At 36.0% G+C, this 24,583-nt stretch overlaps 1 protein-coding gene across 2 annotated transcripts in view; it reads left to right on the plus strand.

Annotated features, from left to right (window-relative positions):
* Positions 1-24,583, plus strand: part of LOC113240632 (Fanconi anemia group J protein-like) — a 100,034-nt gene that overhangs the window by 70,401 nt on the left and 5,050 nt on the right. Inside the window, exons 4-14 of one of the 2 annotated variants that reach the window (XM_026477972.1) lie at positions 8,331-8,426; positions 10,926-11,094; positions 14,558-14,807; positions 15,613-15,855; positions 16,258-16,377; positions 16,878-16,978; positions 18,198-18,325; positions 18,550-18,663; positions 19,733-19,854; positions 20,313-20,504; positions 21,452-21,636. In XM_026477972.1, the coding sequence (XP_026333757.1) occupies positions 8,331-8,426; positions 10,926-11,094; positions 14,558-14,807; positions 15,613-15,855; positions 16,258-16,377; positions 16,878-16,978; positions 18,198-18,325; positions 18,550-18,663; positions 19,733-19,854; positions 20,313-20,504; positions 21,452-21,636 (1,720 nt within the window). The remainder of the gene's footprint in view (positions 1-8,330; positions 8,427-10,925; positions 11,095-14,557; positions 14,808-15,612; positions 15,856-16,257; positions 16,378-16,877; positions 16,979-18,197; positions 18,326-18,549; positions 18,664-19,732; positions 19,855-20,312; positions 20,505-21,451; positions 21,637-24,583) is intronic. The other variant, XM_026477974.1, reaches the window with a different exon arrangement.

Genomic DNA, 24,583 nt, shown 5'->3' on the forward strand with positions numbered 1-24,583 from the left:
AGTACAAATCGGCAATTTCATACTTTAACCCCTATTATTAAGTACTTAATATTATACTACGATAGGACGATTCTGAACATCAAAAAAGAAAGAGATGGCATTATACAGTTCATATAGCGTTCTTTCCTATTTTTAGTAAAGAATAGACAATATTGGGAAATCATTCGTTCTTTCAGTTTAGTAATAATACATTACTTGGTTGATAGGTTTGTCATGGTACGTTATGGTCGGCCTCCCGTACGTTTGATCGCAGATTCGCGCGAACATAACTCATGCGAACTTGCGTTGGTCGTAATCGCGTTCAATTAGAACGATGCCTCATGTGTCTTCGAAATCTTACCTCGACTGGAGTAAAAACTGCGGGTTTCGCAGACACACGACTAAATTCAATCGCACGTACCGACTGTTAATAATAACCAACAAGAAACGGTCGTAATAGTAATTGCTGTAGTAGCAGTCGTATTGTCTCTCCCTCTGCCTCTAAACTGCCTCTGTGGCCGAATGATTACCATGCTGATCTGCCACCTAATGCGGGGCAATGAGTGCGTGCTGTTTATTTTATTTTGATAACAAAAAGAAACAATGCTTTTGAAAGGTCCGCGACATTTTAATCTTGAAGGATCCGAAACTAGAGATGTTTAGGTCCGTTGTACTCAAAGTTTATTTTAATATCTGAACAGTTTAGTGAATCGCAGCGGCCGCTACAAATCTCTTTTTTGTGTAAGTGTATATGTAGTCTATTTAAGTTTAGTTTTATATTTTAATTCTACATTTAAATGTACTTGTTTTTGGCGCCTTTTCTTGTCATTGTCACTATTGACTCTTTTTTGGTTGATAGTTGTGCTTTTTTTCTAATAAAGTGTAAGTACCTATATATTTACTTTGGTTTTGCTCACTGTTTCATAGCTCTCACCCTTTGATACAGTCCGCTACAAACAGAAACTAATAATAATATACGAAATAATTACACCAATTATCGAGTCTCAAACTAGGGAATTTCCTGTACTATAACTACCACAGTAACGTAATTCACTCCGGGGTACTATCCAGAAAACCCAAACCAAAACCAATTTAGAAAATCTTACTTTCGAAATAGGAATCTGGGACCTCCTCATAGACAGCGCGCACAGTGCAAACAGTTGGACCACAGAGGTCATAAGGAAAATAATACTTAAACCATAGACATCTCAAAACCTATCTATTTTTTTATAAAAAATAAGTGCGCATTTGACCTCCATCTCACCTGATGGAAAGTGACGATGAGGTCGAGGATGTAGCATGCACACCTAAATAATGCCTATTCACTCTCGCCTTAAAAAGGTCCAAGTTATTACTTTCTGTAATACTAGTTAAGATTTGATATGATAGTGAAGACCTTCCGACCGTAGTCCTTACGAATGATTAAGATGTTAACATTATGAAGATATGATATAGACACTGGACACCACGACCCGTGAAAAAGCCGTGGTAGCCTAACCTACCGGCTTGACCTACCGGCTCTGAAGCAGAGGCCGTGGTTTCGAATCCGGAATCGCACCTCTGAGTTTTTTAGAATTTATGTGAAGGATAACATCGCGACGAAACCTGCACGTCGTAGAAGATTCAGAAGCCTCGGAAAACGTGTAAAGTCTCTAACAGTGAAACGTATAAATGGGTTGATGATGAGTCGTATTTGAAATTTCAATACATTATTATTATTGCATTGTAGCAGTAGAGCACCACCAGGGTAGTACTGCCACCTTACCTATTCTGCCGCCAAGCAGTAATGTTTTCCGCATTACTGTGTTCCGGTTTTGAAGGGCAAGGGTGCTTGTGAAATTACAGGCACATGGGACTTATCAACTTATGCCTCAGGGTGACTGGCGCAGTGGCAGTGCCTCTCAGATCTTTCGATTTAAGGCTCTGAGTGGCACTGCAACTGTTATGGACAGGCGTGTAGCTTACCATCAGGCGCACAACTTGTTCGTCCCGTCACATGGTATTATAAAAAAATAAAAATAAAAACATTTTGTAAATTAATTGTTTTTCCCATTATAACATTTTGTAGTACACACACACTCATGCCCCGCATTAGGGTAACCCTGTATCGCGGGTACCACGGACACACACATAGACAACCACAAATTACACCCAAACGCACGGGAGAAATAAATGTAGGCCATATAAATATTTCTCCCGGCACGGGAATCGAACCCGGGACCTCTGCGTGGCAGTCGCGCATGGTAACCGTTCGGCCACAGAAGCAGTTTAACGGCGATATTATTTGAATAAAAACCAAACTACAAACGGATGCTCCTTATAAGATCAAGATCAAACATTACCTTAACTCCATCGGCCCTAATTTCTTCAAACTCCTCTCCCAACTTAAACGTAACACTGGACGTAGCTAGTGCTGACGTAAATGTGAAAGTATATCTTCCGTCGGGTTCCTTCGTCAGACATACCTCTTGTTTCAACGCCAGGGCCGCCTTACGCGCTATGAAGCCTTTGCCTGTTAGAACAAAGTGTACGTGTGTCAACTTCTACGAACGAAATTTCTCGACAACGTTTTTAGCTTAAGAGTCGATAGTACCTAAGCTCGAATTAAATTTTTTCCCGTACTAATACAGTTTATTTTGCTTGGGTCAAGCAGCAGGGACAAAAATTAAAACCATTTGAAAAATGTATACTATACGTGTTCTATTTAATTCAGTTGATATAAACAAAAATTGGCATATGTAAAGTACCTACAGCGGTTTTCTTTTCAAATTCCGAGGTCAGTTTGTGTTTTTTTCTATCGTGAAAATTTTTAGGAATCGTATTTTCACACCCTATACGAATCAGTGTATACATATATCCTCAATTTTACTATGTATTGTTTCCAAAGTGATTCATTCGACATTTTCACTTTATGCAGAATCAACCAAAGCCATTTGAGGTTGTATAGGTACACTCTTAATTAGGAGAGGTATGAAATTTCACATATACATTTTTATCGAGTTCTTAGGTTTTCGCGATTGTTACACATAGGAAAAGAAACTATTTTTCCGAATTTAATTCGCTTCCGCAAAATATATATTCTTTTTTTTTTCAAGTTGTTTATATTATTTTTATGACTTTGATGTGATAAAAGCACTTTTAACGTTTGTCACACGTGGGTCTATTGTACCAAGATTACAATTTAATCACTGGCAATAACTTGTATCTAAAAACAACAATACAAGTGAACAAGTCGCTCTCTATTACTATTTTAAAACAATAAAGCAAGTTACACTCTTTAGCACCGAAAGACAGACAGTAACTTTCTCGCTAACATCTGTATATTGCTAATTACTCTTAACTCTTTCACAACTGTGTCACCTGCCCTATATGAATTCGCATAATGAATAAAAACGACAAGGAAGTTGGTCGTTTTTTCGTGAGGGAGAAAGAGACAGTTGCTCATTACGTAATAATTTACTACGGCAAGGGAACTCTAAGAGGTGGCTCAAAAATAGACATTTCCTATATTCAAAATGAAGTGAAAATTTCTTAAGACAATCCGATTGGAAATGTGTTACGTAAACTCTTCCCCACTTCTATAGAATAGGATAAATATAATCTCAGTACAGAGTACTAAAAAACCGTTCAAAAGTTCGTAGAATTACATCTAGTTTTATTGAAATCGGTTACCAGAAAGTGCGCGAAACTGTATTCATCCCCAATTTTGCCACCCTTAGAGGTGGAATACTCTCTTCAAATTTAAACGGGACCAATACTGAGGTACCCTCTTTCCATCAAAATCGTATCACAAATATCGGAGTTATCACGTAACATACATACAAATAAAACCATTTAATTGAGAACCTTCTCCTTTTTATAAGTCGGTGAAAATAAATAGAATTAAACACTGATGGCAAAATCTGTTTACCGCTGTATCTTGATAATCACATGACGTGACCAGGTTACAAATGTAGAAATACACAATAAGCTAAAGAAACTAAAAGGTGAAAGGTCAAGTAAAAAGGTGGAGCTTATGAACACTATAAAGCACAGGAAGATGTCGTACTTCAGCCGCGTCATAAGGAACAATAAGTTCTAATTACTCCATATTACGGCAAAAAAGTTGTTAAAAACAAAAAACAAAGATCTGAAACAAGAATATACCAAATTCGTAAGGTCTGCTGGTTCGTTCCGTCGCTCAGTTGAGAGAGCGTCAGGGGATCTACTCCCGATCTCCGTCCGACATCCGTCCGAAACAATTACTGTCAAATAAGTAATATTCGACAAAATTAAAAGACAAGTGTCAAGCTTCATTCGCATCACGCGTCTTTTCATTTGGCCAAGCATTGCTTATTTGGCAGTAATTGTTTCGGACGGATGTCGGACAGAGATCGAGAGTAGACCCCAGGCATGGGATGCTGAAGGCGCTTTTTTTTTATAATATCAAGTAACAGGACGAACAAGTCGCGCGCCTCATGGCAAGCTACACGCCCGTCCATAACAGTTGCACTGCCACTCAGAGCTTCAAATCGCAAGGATTTGAGGGGCACGGCCACTGCGCTCGACACCCTGAGACATAAATTGACAAGTCCCGCGTGCCTGTAATTTCACCTGCACCCTTCAAAATGGAACACAGTAATGCTAACACTACTGATTAGCGGCAGAAACAGGTAAGGTGCCAGTACTTCCCTGGACGAACTCTCACAAGGAGCTCTACTGTTACTCAGCGCATGTTCGAATTCAGCCGGATCAAAAGAATTTTTCTTAGTGTACGGTCTTTGTACCTTATAACAATTATTACAAATTAGTGGAGTAAGTTTACAAAAAAATAATTGAATATCATTATAGTAACTTAATTACAAATTACTCCATCATCCACGGCAAAATCGATAGAAAACGAAGTGTCGTAAATACACAATGTGAAACCGCAGTCCCTTCCCAGAACCTTCGTCTACTTTTAACCGACTTCAAAAAGGGAGGAAGTTCTCAATTCGACTGTGTTTTTTTGTGTTCACTCTGACATTTGTAAGCCGATTTCGATTTTTTTTTTGTTGAAAAGGTCAGGAAAATATTCCACGTATAAAAGGGCAAATTAGAGGATAAATCCTGTTTATTACATGTCCCCCTTTTCCCGTGAACCGATTTCAATAAAACTTAATAGATACACCTATTCCACACTAATTTCACAACTTTTCTAGGTGGTTTTTTTAAAATGATAATTTACATAATATTATATTAAAAACATTGACCTGTTTACAACATACCTTGACTTATTTACGTAAAAGTTCAATGTATCTTTAAAACTATTCCGATATGATATTGACACTCGCAATTTATAATGACTTGAATCTCTATGAGAAATAGATAAGAAACTTAGGGTCGTATTCCAGAACTCTACTCAATGCTCAAGTCAAGATTTGAATATGGTTTAAAGCACTCGAAATCATACTCAAGTCCCTGCCATTAGGGTCGTATTTCCAGTGCCTGTGTTTCCAGTGCAATCCTGACTTGAGCATTGAGTTGAGTTCTAGAATACGACCCTTAGATTGATATCACTGTGGCATCACAGTACATTTACTCACATATTTTGTGTCCCTGTAAAAATAAATATACATATTTTCGTTAAGAAAGAAGATATTCATAATATTAACTTTAGAACTAAGACCAAACTCATTATTTTATGAAGAACTATATAAGTTTTTACAATACGATTCCGGAGCATAATATAATATATATTATAGAGCATATGCTCTCAATATAATTAAAATTACCATTTCCTAACTATAAGACTAACATTAAAAGTATTTTAATTGAAAAGTCATATTACAACATTGTAGACTACGTGTTAGATACAGATGTATGGAAAGACAACATGAGTCTAGATTCCACACTAATATGATTCAAAATGTATTCTATATCATTTAAGTTTATTTCAAAAGAGCAATCCCTAGAATTTCTTACTCGTTCTTCTCAGGGAAGACGCCACAGTGAACGAACAGTAGCTTAAAAATGACGTTTTCAAGTGTAAAAATTTTACCTGGATATTAAATTATTGTTTTACTGTGACTTTAAAAATACAGCAATCCGTGGCGTATTGCTGTTTTTTTAAAAGTATAACCATAATGAACTTCGATATTGTTTATATTTTTTATTAATACAATGTAATATGTATTTCAGCGATTAGATATTAACAATCACCAACAATACCGCACAAGTAGTGGTCATTCTAGCGCTTTTACGTGTACTAAATAATTATCACTCATTATAAAACAAAACACTATCAATACTATAGAAAAAAATCTAATTTAACTCACTTTACCACAACGTGAAACTTACCGATAAAAACAAGAAAATCTTCAAAATTTTCTTGAGTAACTAGCACGTAACGTTTTCCTAAACACTCTTCCATTATTCCTACATACTGCCTACTAAATCAAATATCCGATCTACAATGCGTTTTATCTATAAGCGCAGACTGATAATTTTTTTATCGGAATGAACTCTGACGCAATCATGACGTATACTTTTGTGCACACAGTCAAATTTAGTTCATATGTAATCCTTGCTTTATCCTTTGTTGCCAACATTTTTATGAACTGACGGTATGAAGATGCACCTGGACCTGGAGGTAAGCGACGCGCCCGTCCATAAAAGTTGCAGTGCCACTCAGAGTTTTAAATTGCAAAGATCTGAGAGGCACTGCCACCGCACCCGTCACCCAGAGACATAAGTTAACAAATACCATGTGCCTGTAATTTCACTAGCACCCTCTCACCCTTCAAAACCGGAACACAGTAATGCTCACATTACTGCTTGGCGGTATTATTATTTATTTAATATATAAAACTTACACTTCTTATACATACAGTCTTCTAAACTACATAACATATAATTTGACTCCAGAATCAAGTGAGGCTCGCTGTTCCAAATACTAAAATGATAAAACTTCACTTGCAATGAGCGTACACTCTTTGCATGCGATAATTATTATATCAAAAATTGGTTAAGTGATATCTTTCAGATACACAAAAATAAAACGATAATGAATAAGGTTTTAAATTTACTTTTATTACTTGTCTATCAAATGTCAAATAGCCTCGAGTTTACGGTTTTTAAAATCTTATCTCCGTAATGCTAATCTACGAATAAAATATTCCACGACTTTGTATCATAATTATTGTTAACTATACACAACAAGGAGCCACACTATTATATACCATGATTATTAACAGCTAGAATATAATATTTTTGTTTTATTTAATACTATGATGTGTCTACTACCATGTTATTCATATATATATTTTTTAAATACTGCTCTAGTTAATAATAATATTATTTATACCAAGATTTAACTCGAACCAGCGTCTGTTGCCACACAAAGTCCATCGCTCTTACCAACTGAGCTACAAACAGAGATAAACCTGAGTATTTCACAAATTTTGTTTTTTATACAGAACGAAAATTACAAGAAGATCACTCTTATAGAAATCAATTTTAGGTTATTACTCGATTAATACAAACAAAAACTTCATTGTAAAACTTTGTTTTCTTTCTACTGTTATCGACTTTACATCTATTATTCATTTGGATAGCAACCCCTTGCAAATAATAAGCTATTTGCAAGAATGATACCTTAGATTTTATTTCGTCCTTGATTATCTCATTTAAAAGATTAAGTCCTAAATGAAGTGTTCAATGCAATCAATTTATTATAATCCATTTATAATAATTGACTGTCGGATGCAAAATGATTAAACACTTTACTTTCATTGTACACGTGTACGGCGAGTCTACACAGATGTAAAAGTATCTTCCGCAGTTTCAACAGTGGCAATGTCGCGAACAGTGAACCATGTACGTCTCGTAATATGCAACAGCTGGCTTTTTATCTTTTGCTCGTGTTCAACTTGCAAGTTAAAGTATAAAAATTAATACAAACACATTGCATGCTCTTGTTTATGACATAATAGGATTGAGTTCTTTAATTAAATTTGACCACCAACCTTAATGATGTGGGTATATTCTATTTGCGCCGCTTCAATTTATATGGTGAACGGCTATGAAGAAAATTCACTGCCAGCAGACGTTTTCCCTGAACGATATACATTGGGTCTTTTTAAGGCGAGGGTGCGTATGCATTATTTTGGTGTCCATGCTCCATCGTCGACCTCATTGTCACTTTCCATCAGGTGAGATGAATGAAACCTATTTAAATGACAATTTATCTATGCTTTATTATCTGTACTTTTTTAATCCCTTGGTTTTCCGTTGTTATAAAAGTCCAAATATTAACATAAAAAAAAACTTTCGTGTAATGTAGTAAGTTACTTTTTTTACTTCAGTATATGCAACTATACATTTAATTTCAGGCGAAAAAAGCATATATGATGTACCTGGCCTAGACTGCGGTGACAACGCCAGCTTGAAGCGTCCTGAAACTATGTCGGATAGCGAAGTTATAGAAGGTAAAACTGTATTTTTTGTAATCATAACTCTGAATCAAGAAACTATCACTTTTACCAGGGTTTGAAATTATCAACATATTTATTTTCTTCGACAATTATCTGTCCTAGTTCATAGCTTTGTCTCTTTAATTTTGACTAAAACAATGAGAAAATTAAATAAACCCGAAGAAAACTTTGTGAGTTTTTTGAGATTGACATTTCACACGTTTGGATACGTTTCTGATACAAACATTGCAAACAACGACATTTATAGAGGCAGCCTTTTTTGCTCCAATTAATTTTATAAATATGAAAATAATGTATCAAAGTCATTATGAGGAAGATAATTATCGTGATCATTATCATGAATTATTTATTAGACTATTATATTAGTCATTAGACTAGTTTTATGATAGGCAAAAGTAGTAGAAAGGTAAGTTGTAATTCTAGATCTAGGCAATTCTAAGCTCATGCATTGCTTACGAGTCTCTATTTATTTGTCGCATATTTTCAAATGCGCGCAAACTAATGGTCCCGAATATTAGACGCCCATCGGGACGCACCTTTATAACACCGCAACAACGTATCCAAGATGGCGGCGCGATGACAATGACGCCATTACGGGATTGCTCTCCCCTAATGAAACGACCCCTTGGTTTCGAATAATGCTCACAGAGATAGCACGTAGCCTACGTCATAACCTTTTAACATTTTTAGTGTTCCGTACCGAAATTGGCAAAACTTCAACTTTCAATGTCGTCCATCTATTACAAACTAGACACATAAGTAGACAACCAAGACAGTGGAATAACATGATAACAATAATAATTTAGTTTTAATTGATTCATTTATTATCTATTTTTTTTTCAAAGTTTAGATTTACAGTAATATTGTCAATTTTAAGCATAGCAATGATTGTATTACGAGACTCCGCTTTTCTAAAGTCATATCTACATAGTACAAGTAATTTATAAACTTCATATTAATTTATATAAACTGTACAATTATTTATTTATTGAGATTTGTTGTGAAATAACGCCACTAGTTTTATTATGATTATGAATTCAAAGATCGAACAAACAGACAAATTTCCTCAGTCAGAACCCCGATTCTAAACTCTTCGATATTTTAACCAAATCGTTCGATTGGATATCGTACGCGAATCGAAGGGCGCTTTCAGAGTTATTCAGAAAATTCTGAGTTAAACGTTCGACTTGGACTCGGATACGATATCCAACAGCGTTTACGGAGTTATTCTGTTAAATAGAATATAAGAAAAAAGAAAAAAAAATTTAAAAACATTTTTAAGACTTTAAAGGTCTAAAATATAGGAATGCATTAGTCTTGCATTAAAATAAATTAATAAAATTGAACGAAATCCAGACTTTATTTTAAATATTAAGAGATTTCCATATTACATTCTTGCTTTGTAAACAATAGGACGTTCGGTAACTTTCATTCGATAACTGTGTTGTGAATAACGTTTGTAGCCTTTGCCGGTCGAAAAGTTCGACTAATCTTACGGGTGTGACGTCATTTCGTTTCGGTTTCGAATACGACAGTTTGACGCTCGATTTGGGTGTTTAGAATAAAAATGAAAAGAAATCGGTCAAGAACTGAGTTATCGTAAGGTTATGAATTGACCCCCAGGTGGGACTTGAATACGGACGTGGGGTCCATGCTGCACCGTAGCATTGCTCTAACCATCTGAGCTACGGGTACAGTTACCAAGTCGTAGAAATTATTCTACGTACTTTTTTATGTATCTTTGTACAGACTTTTCGGCATTCGTCGCCGCTAGTGATATCTAGTGGGAGATTTTTTAATAAATTTCTCACCGCAGCCGATACCTTTACAGGTATCACAACTGACACATTTGACTGATTTTTGTGAAATAAGTACTTTTCGAGTTCTTAGGTAGACTGTACCACCTCAGTCAACCGTGACCATGGGACCTATAAAGGGCCCGAAACGTCGGTTTGTTTGAAAAAACAAATATATGCGATTTAAATCCGGAAAAATAGTTTCATGTCCTATAAATACTTTTGTTATGATAATGAGTACAAAGAACTAATTCAGAAAAATTTTTCTCACATAAAACAAAATAATCTCAACAAAAACGTCTTTGTCGAGTTCTTAGGTTTTCGCGATTGTTACCCATAGGAAATGAAACTATTTTTCCGGATTTAAATCGCGTATATTTGTTTTTTCAAACAAACCAACGTTTCGGACCCTTAACAGGTCCCATGGTGACGGTTGAAAAACGTCTTTAGCTTAAACCTAGCAAGTCCCATGCAAATTATCTTTTAGAAGTCTGTCAGTTGATTAATAAAACTGATATAATGGTGGCGTGTGATGTTAACATGTAACAGAAGAATACGGACATTTCTCCACTACTCCTATTATTTCCTGCCTTCTTAGAAATCCATAATTAATTAAACCCTGTCCTCCACTACAGTACGAAGATTTGTATAAATTTCAATGACAGGCTAACGAAATAATCGAATGACTAATCAACAGATTCTCCTTACAAGAACGAAGTGACGATCCACAAACGCCGGCGTCACGGCGAGCTGGGCGAATGTTCCAAAAATGACAGCCCGACGTATACTCCTACTAGAACACCCACCAAAACACCAATGACTACGCCTGAGAAGACTTGTGAGCAAGAAACACCGCCACATTTGAGGTAAGATCTCAAAACCCATGCACTAAAATTGTAATCTGCAAAGCGTGTACACATTTTACTAAACTTGAAGTAATATACAACTTGTTTGCGTAATATATTACAAACTCGAATTTTTTTTCCGAAATAATGTTTGTTCGAATTTTCATTACACCGAAAACCGAATTATAACGAAGCCGTTGTTCTTTCAGGATATGTTGTATGTTTGTCGCAACGACACGATCAGATTCGGTTAGGTTAGGTTAAGTTAGGTTTAAAAGAAAAAACATTTTCCTCTCAAAATTACTTTCGAGGTTATGAAAATTCGAGCAAACGTTATTTCAGGAAAATGTCATTTCGAACTACTGATAGGTAACCGCTTGTTTGACAATTGACGTTGCACCCGTGGAACGGAATGAAAGCGAGTTTTGGTAGAAACAGTACATAGCATAAATTAATTTTATGTCAATTGTATAACGTGTAATCTAGATGTGATACTTTAGCTGCGGCATTCCTGAGACAGCGCGAGAATTCTGCCTAAGACATGCGGCCTGTGGTCTGCCTCGTATCTATCATATGAATCATAATTAGATGTCTGAAATGTAAACAAAGGGGTTAACAGAAAACACATTTTAAATGGTAGTTTTCTATTTTAGACGACAATAAACTTTTAGAATTCTATTCAAGCTGTAATCTGATAAAATTTGAAAAAATCAGATTTCGCAATTTATTTTTTTAATACAATAATTATAATAAAAGGCTAAAGATCGTAAAAATAATTTTATGACACTGGTAACATAATCGTGATCAAAAACATTTTTTGTGCCGCCATTTTATTGTGTCATTGAAGTTATTCATAGTGTTCTGTGTTTGTTCTTGAACTCGAAACGTTTTCTTGTCTCCGTAGTGCGTTTGTTAGAGTATTGGATGTCGTTGTTAAAGTTTTTGTTTATTTGGGTGATATTTGTAATAGGCAATTAAAATTTTTGAAAATAAAACTGTTTTGCGGCCTTCATTTATTATTTTATTTTTATTTTTATTTTTATTACTTTCTGTCCAAAGCGTTGGTAGCCCAGTGGAAGAACGGTTGCTTCTCAAGTAAGCGGTCGACGATTCGAATCCCTGTGGTGGCACGGACCTATGACTATAATTTCTAAGTTTGTGATTATTTAATAGCTGCACCTCACACTATCGGTGCAGGAAAAATTGCCTTATTCTTCTGGCATTAAAACATATTTATACACTTTTATCTCTTTCTTATTCTTTATTAATACTTTTTTCGTTTGTTTTGGATTTTTAATTACTTATTTATTGGGCAAGCATGAGTGTGGGGGGTTTGAGTCTCATAATGGCCTAACTACTATAATAATAATAATAATAATAACGCACACACGCAACATAGCCCTGCACTAGGGAAACCGTGTGTCGCGGGTGCCATGGACATTATAGACAACCACCAAAATACACCCAAACTCACGAGAAAAATAAATGTAGGCCATACAAATATTTCTCCCGGCCCGGGAATCGAACCTGGGAACTCTGGGATGGAGCATGCACGCCTAAATAATGCCTATTCACTGTCGCCTTGAAAAGGTCCAAGTTATAACGTTCAGGGAACAAGTCGGCAAGCAGGGAATTCCACTCCATAGCCGTTCGCCATATAAATGTGGACGCGTTGTGGACACCTATGTTGTGGATCTTCTAACGATTCGCACGAAACGTTGGAAGATCCACAACATAGGGGTGGAATCCAAGCCTACGTCTAGTCCCTCGATGATGGAAAGGGGAATTGTGGGAGCCCTTGTGATTGGAAATAAATGGTTAAATAGGTACACTGTAGTTATACTAACAAGTAAAATTTTTTAGCAAAACATTAATTTAGCGGTTTAAAGGTTATGTCTCAGCAATGTCCGACAAAGAACATAGGTGAAGACATTTTCATCCACTCGTACAGTCAAGAGCACATCAAGCTTGACACTTTGTACTTTGAACCATTCTTATCGCAAGGGGCATAGAGTTTGAGTTCACTCTCAAGTGTCAAGCTCGACGTGCTGTTGACTCTGTACAATATGTTGATACGTAATGTGAGACGAATAAAATCCAATTTGTTTGCTTCTTATTTATTTTTGTTGATATAACTTAAGGTATTTATTTATATGTATGCATGCATGCGTTTTTATGCAGTATTTTTTTGCTATGCAGAAGAAATGTAGGTAGCTTACGAGATTACAGACGGAGATATTATCCACTCTATGTGTATTATTTCCTTGAAGTAATAATGGTCAAATAACTAATATTGTAATGTATGAAATGCACAATATCCAGGAGTAGATAGCTGTAGACTTACCTACATCTCTTCTTTGCTTAAGAAGCTATGACGTGGATATCTTATGCTTATTATAAGTACCTGTTGCATGACAATTCTATGGTACAATAAGAGAAAGAGCATAATTCCATATAAACATAGCAACACGGCTTGTATGTGTGCACGCCCGCCGCGCGCCGTGTACGGACGCACACTTTCGCATAATCTCGCGGTGCACTCGCATTGCAAAGGGCGGATCGCGCACGCCATTCATTATAGAACTGAAGCGAATGCTCGGTGTTTGCAAAATGACATCAAATAGTAGACGTGTTTATTGTTGTGTTTGTGGATTTTTCTACAAATGTGTCTCGAATTGATAATTGTTCAGCATTTCATTTATATTTGCATAATCATACTCCTTAATCCGTATACCAAACCACGATGCTGATATAAAAATATCAATACGTACTTATGTATTAATATTTTTATATCGCATATTACTGTATTACTTACTTATTTATCCAGGATATTCCATGCAGAAAACACCACACATCAAATAAATATTGAACATGATGGTGGCACTTCACATGGCTATTTGTATTTGCGTATTTGAAAAGCAGCGAAACTTATTTCAATACAGCACGAGAATAGTTATGAACGCCTTAATTTTTTCATCAAACTAAAATAATGATGTGACAACCCTACGCTCAGAGCGAAATGTACACATTGACGCGCTGAGCAGGCGGGAGTTGCACTACTTATTATCAACCGACTTTCGAAAGAGGAGGAGGTTCTCAATTCGCGTATTTTTACTTTTATATATATATATATATATATACATTTTATATATATATGTGTGTATGTATATGTTACGCGATTACTCCGGCATTTGTGAACCGGTTTTGATGATTCTTTTTTATTGGGAAATGGGTACCTCAGTATTGGTCTCATTTAAATTTGAAGAAAATATTCCACCTCTAAGGGTGGCAAACTAGGGAATGAATCCGGTTTCACGCACTTTCCGGTAACTGATTTCTATAAAATTTGGCAAATAGATGTAATTCGACGAACTTATGAAGTCGGTTTTTTTTATAATACTACATGGTAATTCCGTGACTAGCGTAGTTACTTACTTGCCAGAATGTTCCCCACGAAGCCATTTACTCTCATGGTTGATTCCAGAAAACTGTCCAGCCTGATTGACAACTTGCATCTCAGGACTTCTATGCACATTGCTTGCAGCCTCCCCATCATATACTACGGCGCGCGTACGCATAAACAACTGCAGCAGGTGATAAAGGAGTTTGGAAGAACAGCATATTGCGGTGACGCGAAGATGACAGTACTTGCTAGCCGGGATTATAGCTGTATAAGGGAGTTCGATAAACAGATGTGGGGCACTAAGAATGATATGTGCAGAGGATGTACCAAAGTGAGCACATAACTATGTACGTTTAAATACAGAATATATTGTAATCATGTTAGTGTTTTTTTTACATACTTATTTATGTATGTATGTATATATGTGTACCTATGTATACCTTATATATATTTTATGTCTTTTTTACGTTTTTTTTTTTCATGTACAACTTACGCTTGACCAAAATAAATATTATACCAAAATTGTTTTCACAAAAAAAGATTTCATTTTCTTTGTTATTAAATCTATTTATTTCGTAATGGTCCTAAGACAGTTTCGCTGTATCACCTATAGTTTTGGATTTCCCCTATAATGTCCCCGTTAAGAAAAATACACTGCATACAAGAAGGTCTAAAGAAAGCACGATAATATTTCAAATGGTAATAATATACTAAACACTTACGAGGGATGTGTGGGCGGAGCCCTAGCGTTGCGAAACGCGGGAAAACTAAAATCCGTTCCCCACCGTAGCAGACTCGTAACGAGAAATCCGCTTTTTTGTAGGTCCTCGATTCTACAAACACCTCTACCCACAAACGTGGTAAGGCTGATTACACCATAGATATAGGAAAGACTACACTAGAATTTATATAAATTAATAAATTTATCAGTGTATTTATTGAGTATAGTGGCATTCAATATTTTTATTTATTTTTATTGCCAACCCAAAAACCAACTTTCCTCTCATTTTTTCAAAAGTTAGTTGGAAGAAATCCCTTTATGGGGTAAGCTCGCCTTTGTGCACTAGTATTTTAAATTGTTTCATAAAATTTGTAATTTACTTACTTTTATCTTTGACTGTTATTCCGCGTTTCAGAAAATAGCACCTAAGGACAAGACCAAGCCTCGATCAACGGAAGAAACCAACTGCGTATTCTACGATAACCGTCTGGCAATGGACCACAATAAATTGCCACCAGCGTTCGACCTGGAAGATTTGGTCTCTGTGGGACAGGAAATTAAAGCCTGTCCGTTCTACGGTGCTAGACAAATGATGCAAAATGCCAACATTGTGTTTTGCCCTTATAATTACTTAATTGAACCGAGCATTAGAAGTAGCGTAAGTAAATTTTTAAACTTTCAAATATATTGCACTCCATTTTAATAATTCTGTAATCCAATAGACATATATGTCGGAGGATGGAATAATTCCCCTTTCCATCACCGGGGGACTAGACGTAGGCTTGGATTCCACCCCTATGTTGTAGATATTCCAAAAATTCGCACAAAGCTATAGAGTGGAATTCCCTGCCTGCAGACTTGTTCCCTGAACATTATAACTTGGGCCTTTTCAAGGCGAGAGTGAATAGGCATTATTTAGATGTGCATGCTCCATCGTCGACCTCATCGTCACTTTCCATCCGGTGAGATTGAAGACTCATTTACCTAATGAGTTTCCAGGGATGGATGACACTTATTTCGTCGCTATTTAAAATAAGTCCTTATTGTCTTTCTCTTACAGATGGATATCGACCTACAAAACAATATCGTGATAATCGACGAGGCGCACAACATCGAAGACATCTGCCGCAACGCAGCCACGTTCACCTTCCAAAGAAACCAATTCGTGGACTGTATAAAGGCACGTAATTAAATGTGCTTAACAGTTGCAATGCATTCAGAGCTTTAAATCACAAAGATCTGCGAGTCACTGCCACTGCTCCCGTCACCCTTGTAATACATAAATTAACAAGTCCCATGTGCATGTAATTTCACCAGCACCCTTACCCTTCAAAACCGGAAAACAGCAGCCGGAAAATGCTGACATTACTGCTTGGCGGCAGAAATAGGTAAGGTGGCAGTAATACCTTAGACGAACTCTTTCACAGGGTGCTCTACCGCTACTGATCATGATCAAATTCACGTTCCATTGAAATTGTCTTCCTTTTGTGAATTATGTATTACTTTTTAACCATGTAATAGAAAGAGAGAAAACGAGGGTTTCGCAATGAGCTCACACAACTATATTTGTCACTTTCGTTCGCATGATCACTTCCATAAACTTCTCTCTTTCTATTTATTGGCAATAACTAATTTACTGAATCTACATTCGTTTCTAGAGAATAAATTAATATTTTTCAGGAGTTAGAACAAGTGACGGCGTACCGGTACACAAATGCCACTAAAGATGTACTGCCATACCTCGACCATTTGTTACAAACTTTACAGATATGGGACCGATGGTAAGGAACACAAATAACACTTTCATGTTGTACTCTACTGTAATTTTATTATTTGGGCATACTCAGACCAAACGAGAATGATTTCATTATTCTATCCGAACTTGCATTGGATCAGGGTGGTGGGCTGATCCTAAAATTTTTTTATGATATCAAGTGACGGGACGTACAAGTCGTACGCCTAATAGTAAGCTACACGCCTGTAATGTGGAGTAATATCTAATTTATGGGTATAATAAGCATGTTAAATTTAAAAATAATAAAGAACTTGCCGAATATTCTCAAATCTGCCAAACTTTGCCACATTTAATATAACTTATCATGTTCTGCAGCAATGAAAATGAATAAAAATTAAATCTACCAAAATGACAGGAATCTGTCACAAATGGTCACACTGTTCTCAATATCAATGTGACATTGACATTGGCAAGAGGTCTCTTGTCAAAACGTTTCTTTTCAACTTTCATTATTTCTCATTGAAATATTGTTTAAATACTTTTGTCTTTTGTTTATTTTTTGCTTTATATCATTACTGTTTAATTGATTATTTTATTAGGTATTTTAAAGCTGTAATATTTTATGTGTGTACTATAAAATAACCAATACTCCAGGTAGGTAAATATTCAATCATGCTTAAAATGAAACGTACGTACAAGAACGTTACCTAATCTATGATCGAACTGAATCAATTGCGTTGTGTTCTTGCATCTAAGTATTGTAAAATACAATTTTTTATACAAAAATATATTGATAACTAAGCATAAACTAAAAACGCAAAATCATACTAGTAAAGTCCATGAACGAACCTTCGTCGTTATTGGGGCAGCTTTCGCCATCTTTCTTTTTTGTGCTAAATGTCGTTTAACAAGAACAGCAACAATATAACTTTTTTTAAAAACAGACCTCAAAAGTTTGCTTATTAGCCTTTTATTGGAATTGCATCTATTGGCCAAGTTTTATTAAACTCGGTTAACGGAAAGTACGTGAAACTGGATTCATCTCGTAGTTTGCCACCCTTAGAGGTGGAATATTTTGTTCAAATTTAATTAGAACCAATACTAAGGTACCCTCTTTCCAACAAAAAAAAAAGAGTCTTCAAAATCGGTTCACAAAGCGAGTGATCGCGTAACATACACACAAAAAATACAATCAAATTGAGAACCTCCTTTTTTTAAGTCGTTAAAAATAGTACTTATTACAATAATATGGATTTATATTGTAGGTTCGAGCACCAAAAGCCACTATTGGACAACAAGCCTGTGAACAACAACGAGGCGCAGCAAGTATGGGAGATAGACCATTTTATCCTCACCCTGAACAACCATAACATCGGTGAACACCAGTACATGGGTATTCTCTTAATTTTTAATTAATTTATTCCTTTCATCGGTTAACGAATTGCACGTGAAATAGTCAAATTTACTACCTAAAGATCAGAAAAAATCGTCAATAATAATAATAACGCACACACTCGACATACAGCCTCAGCAAACATTCCCTCAGTTTCGTATGAAAAACGTATTTTATGAGCATTGTAGGATATGTTATTTACTAAGTAAAAATCGCGTTTTTAGCGTTCAACCACAGCGTGGATGTATTCAGCCAACATTTCCGTGACCAACCAGATAAACTGTACGGCGTTACGCAGACCACAGCTACTCTTCTCGAGAATTTGAACACCGTCTACGGTAAGTCAATTAGTCTGATGTAGCATAGATGTAGTAGTCACTAGATGTGCCAATGTTAAATCCAACACACAGACACGTATCGGTGTAAGCTAATAATGAAAGTGTAAGATAACGTAAAGACGCACGTATGAACTCGGTATAAATAAGTTTCCCAATTATAATGATACCTCCAATGAACATAACGCCAACTTTATTTTTTTAGCCCATTTCTGTTATTTTTGTTAACAGTCATATTTATTTACTAATATTATGCTCTCCGAATTTTGTGAAGGTTACCAATCAGGAATCCGAAATGACATTTTCCAGATATAACGTTTGCTCGAATTTTCAGAACCTCGAAAGTAATTTTCGGAGGAAAATGTTTTTTTTTATCTAACTTAATCTAACCTAACCGAACCTAATCGTGTCTTTGCGCTAGACGCCCAACATATCCTGAAAGAACAATGGTTTCATTATAATTCGGTTTTCGGGATAATGAAAATTCGAACAAACGTTACTTCGGACAAAATAAATTCGATTTTGTCATAGGTTTACTTTTTGTGAAATAAATAATGAAACAAAAAACAAAATAATAATAAATAAATGTTTATTTCAGTAATACAATCGTCTTTATATTAACAGTGGATAGGACCTCCTATTAAGCTTAACAAGCCTGTGTCAGGAGACACCGCTCTTCCATAAATGCCTTTTCTTTTTTTCTCAAAACAAACAGTTCATTCTTAACTTCTAATTTTAAATTAAATTTGTTCTTAAAACGTTAACAGAACAGGTCCAAAAATTAAGTTGGCGAGTGTTCATTGAAGGTATCGACTATTATATTATAATAAATAAGTTTGTCGAATTGGGTTCCTTTTTAGTCGCGGAACTTCCTAAAATACCCGGCGACATACCGGTATTTGTCGCTACTCACAGCAGTAGCTAATATCGCGTCTAAACAGGCCTTACTTCACTGGGTTCGCGGAATAGCAAATATAATTTACTTCTATTTTAATGAACACGGATTTCCACAAAGTCACATCTGGAATTGTTAATTATTTGAACATGAATAAACATTGCCGTATGTTCACAGGTTACTTATTCCAGAATTCAGGATTGTACAAAGACGACTTTAAGGCCGTGCTAATAAGGAACTTGTATGGCAACTGGGAGACGTCAAAAGCGACAAACTGGCGAAGATCACAGTTTGATAAGGTAACATACGGCGCAACTAATGCAATTATAGTACCGGCACGCTATTATGGCCATTTTGACGTTTGTTCGCTCATCAAGTTTCGTATTAATTCATAACTACGTTGAAGGAGTTAATTGTGTACATTATTGTCAATAGTGACGTGCTGTAAAATTTATGGATATATAATTTTTCGACACAACTCGGCAGTTGTTTTTCGTAATTCGAATTTTTAACAAATGAAATCTAATACGATCATCACTAATAGGATGGTCTGGCCTGGAGGTGCTGGCCAGGACAACTTCTACCTACGGCATACTCACAAACGAACAAAAAACAGGAATTACATTTATCCTAACGTCCTAACTAATGTGAATCGGATGCAAACAAAACGTGGGCAAAAGAAACCGGGGGCATAACGAACGGACCCACTATACACACCAAAGATTTAATGCACTAAATAAATCCTATTGTTTTCCAGGGAATAGGAAGAGAAACTCTATCTCTCCGTCTCATGTGCATGAACCCGGCAGTGATATTCGAAGGGCTTAAAACGGCGCGCTGCATTATGCTGGCATCAGGCACCTTGACGCCTCTACATAGTATGCACTCTGAACTGGCAACAGAATTTCCATTACAAACTAGTCCGAATCACGTTATATCTGCTGATAGAGTAAGAAGACATTTAAATTATGTTTTATGTGTTTTCCAGTTTACATCTTTTTTTTTATTATTAAGAGTTTTACCGATGGGTCGTGAAAGAAGCTAAAATTTTGCTTACCATGTCTGAATTGTAAATGTTACGACGTTCTAATGATTACTAATCGCGTTATTGCCTTCATTATTCTTATTTTGACAGTCGGTCCACTATTTTCTAAATCTTTTTTTATTTATATACAATTTTGTGTGTGATGTGTCTGTGTTGTTCGATCTTTGTATCGATAATAACTTATACGAATATTTTGTACTGTCTAACTTACTCACCCTTAGCACCCGGTCGAGGACAAATATTTGAAACAGAGTAACATTCAATAAATAAATAAATCCAGCCGGATCGAAGTAGTTTTTCTTAGTGTTCGATCTTTGTAGCCTTATAAACTGCCTCCGTGGCCGAACGGTCCCAGGTTCGATTCCCGGGGATTGCCGGGGCTATGTTGAGTGTGTGCGTTATTATATTATGTAGTAATAATTATAACAGACTAGTGGAGTAATTATAACAAAAAGATCGAACACAGAAAAACATTTTCGACATGATATTGCTTTTATATACCAACTGAAGCTGCGGCTGCAGTGAAGAAGGTTCTGAAATCTGTCACTACGTGTCACTAGTGGCTCAGAATGCCGAAAGGTCCAGTACAAAGATACATAGGAGAATTTCGACAACTCGATTAGTTGACCCGTAGCTCAGTTGGTAAGAGCAATACTACGATGCAGTATGGTCGTGGGTTCAAGTCCCAAAAAAGCTTTCTATGTGTTAATAATGATAATAAAAACTAATGGAGCTATTTCACAAAAAAATGTCAATAATATAGTGGAATAATTTTTAAAAAATGATTGAATATCATGGTTGATATTCAATAAACTTGATATTGAACCGTTCAATACATTTTAAAATTACAGGTGTGGATAGGAACTCTTACAACTGGTCGCAACGGTACGCCTCTGTTATGCAACTCACGAGGTACCGAACAGTCCAGTTTGCAGGACGCCATAGGCGAGGCTATACAGTGGGTGTGTGAGGTGACCCCACACGGCGTACTGTGCTTTTTACCCTCTTACGTGCTCATGCAGAAATTGTGTAAACGGTAAGTATTTTTATTTACTTTACAGACTATATTGTTGTCACGGGTGTACACTATAATACACTATAGGATAAGTAGTGTAACTTCCATACGAACGTAGAAGCACGGCTTGTACACGAGTACTATGTACTTAACTGCCTCCGTAGCCGAACGATTACCATGCTGGTCTGCCAGCAGAGGTCCCTGAGTTCGATTCCTGAGCCGGGAGAAATATTTGTATGGCTTAATTTATTTCTCTCGTGAGTTTAGGTGTTATTTGTGGTTGTCTATGTGTGTGCCCGTTGTACCCGCGATACAGGGTTTCCCCAGTGCATATTAGTCATGTATCATAAAATCTTAATTCAATAAAATCAATATTATAATTCATAAAGCGACATCTTTTGTCAACCTTGGATAGCTAGCAGTGGTGAAGCGTGCATATAAGTCATACCCACGGGCTTGCCTAAAATTTCCCGCTCACCTCTTAAAAAACATTTATTCAAAATATTTACTATTAGACGCGTAATAACTTGTCCCGATGCATCTCAACCAATCAGCGCGAGGTAAGCCGGCGGATCGGCGAGTTCTATTAATTATTTATTTATTTATAAAGCATTGGCTTCAGAGCCATCAGCCTAATGGTAACAAATAATCAAGAAACGCACAACGTAATTAATATACATAAACTAAACATTAATTCGTGTAAAAAATGTAACTACTAAAACCCGCCATTTTCTTGTAATCGCGAGTTCTATTTCATTCATGATATCTACGCGCTCAGTCGCGCTCCCATCAAAATATACGCACACATTCGCAAAAATCCGCTTTGTAACATGTAAAGAAATGGCGAGCGAGAAGCCGCAGTAATTCGAGTTATTATCGAATAGCGTACACTTAAATTTAAACCTTATTCCAACATATTATAGTTTAATTTGTTGTGTAAAACTTTCTTAAAATAATGTAATAATTTTTTTTTTTTCACTTTTAATTGTTTACTGTTTATTATTGTGTTGTGGTGTTATGTAATAAATGTATTCTATTCTATTCTAATAAATTAATACAAAATATGGTTAATTTCTATTTTGTAAATCTTAACGATAAATAATGTTACATATCCCTTTCCGGCCGAGGATTCATTTTTCTTTAAATTAAGTTAAAATGCCGATTAGTTGTGCACTTTTGCTTCATATACTCGGAGAAAAATATTAAAAAAAATCCTGTAAACATTGATCATCGTTAAAATTGACTGCACGATCGTGCGGTTCAGGAACTACATGCAAAGTGCACGATTGTGCAAATTCATTTTGAAAATGGTAAATGTCAATAAAACACATTTTTTACGAGATCGGTTTTGCAACTTTAATAAAATAATAATCAGCCTTGCATTTCTTATTAATAATTAACACATTTCGTATAGGAATCAAAGCAAATTCTTATATAACTAAAAAAATATCAAACTTAAAACAATAACAAACAATTTTTACTTCTTATGATAAAAAAAACAGCTTCTGGTTACGTGAGATGCATAGGTACACATTGCATTAGATGCAACGTGTCTTAGTACGGCTGCAGCAGTTTCAAATTGGCAAGCCCTTGGAGAATTCATGTCATAAAATATAGGTAAATGATCATAACCATCATACCTCAGGGATACAGACGACCTGGCAGACTTTGCATATTTCCTTGGAACTGGCATTTCACCATCTGAGGCATCACCTGCTTCTTCACATTGCCTCTTTTCTGGTACGTTAATTAGTACTTCGTGGATTTCCATACAAAAATCAAGTAAATGTAGTGTAATCTTGCAACGGGGATACTTCTTAGCCTCGCAATCAATTTTGTAAGCTCTCCGTGCATTAACTATTGCTAAATCGAAAAAGTGGATCAATACTATGAGGGTCCATTTTTTTAAACCTATAGGTTTTTCTATTTGATTGTCTCTTAATGCACGACCTAAAAACACAAAAAACATTCGTTAGAAATTAAAATATGCCAACAAAAACAACGGAAGATGTAATTATTGCATAATATACTGATTTTCGTGAAGTGGCCGAATACGCACAATCGTGCAACGTTTTTTACGAGATAAGTTATTGAAATAATATTGAGGTTATTGATCACATTTCTACTCATTTATCATAGTTGACTCATTACCTATATAAATTAACCATTAATTCACTACTCAATCAACAAAAAGTTAAAAAAATATGCACTTACGTATGACGCCGCTGCCACCAAAAAACGCCGCCATTCTGGACACTACTGTAAGGTCAACCGATGGAACAACCCCACCCGCCGCACTATATACGCGCTGCGCTGGAGTGTGCACGATCTATCGGTATCGTCCTCGTTTCGAAAAGTTGATTTACGCGCGCTCAGATTTTTTTCAAAATTAGTAGCACGATCGTATCGAGTCGGCCGGAAAGGGATAAGTGTCTATATTTAAAGGAGTGTTTCTTTCTAATAGGACTACGTAACGAATGTATGTAGAAGGTCATGGTAATTCGGAGGTAATTAAAATAGCAATACACGTCATTCATGTGTTTGTTTATATACTTTCGTTACGCGACAGGCAGTTTAAAATGTAAAATTACTTTAAAAGCCAAAAGTTATTTTATGTGTAGAATAAGTTATCCTGTTAAATGAAGTGAACTAGTTACCTTGAGTCCTAATAAGTGTTGTGTTTAAATGTCTCCAAGCGCCTTTTTAACGGGAAAAAAATTGTTGTAGAAGTGTTTTTTGTTTTTTCAAAAAGTTAAAGCTTCGGCTTTACCAACGAAAATTTTCACACCTCGCCACTGATGGCTAGTAACGTTCATAGATTTCTCACAGGTGGTGAGAAATCTAACATTTGATGACCTCCGTGGCCGAGTGGCCTGCACACCGGTAATCATGGTGTAGCCATCTCTAAGGTCCCGGGTTCGATCCCCGGCCGGGTCGATGTAGAAACAAATTGTTCCATATTGTCTCG

This window comes from Hyposmocoma kahamanoa, unplaced genomic scaffold (assembly GCF_003589595.1).
Source record: "Hyposmocoma kahamanoa isolate Upper Pololo Valley unplaced genomic scaffold, ASM358959v1 160, whole genome shotgun sequence".
NCBI lineage: Eukaryota > Metazoa > Arthropoda > Insecta > Lepidoptera > Cosmopterigidae > Hyposmocoma > Hyposmocoma kahamanoa.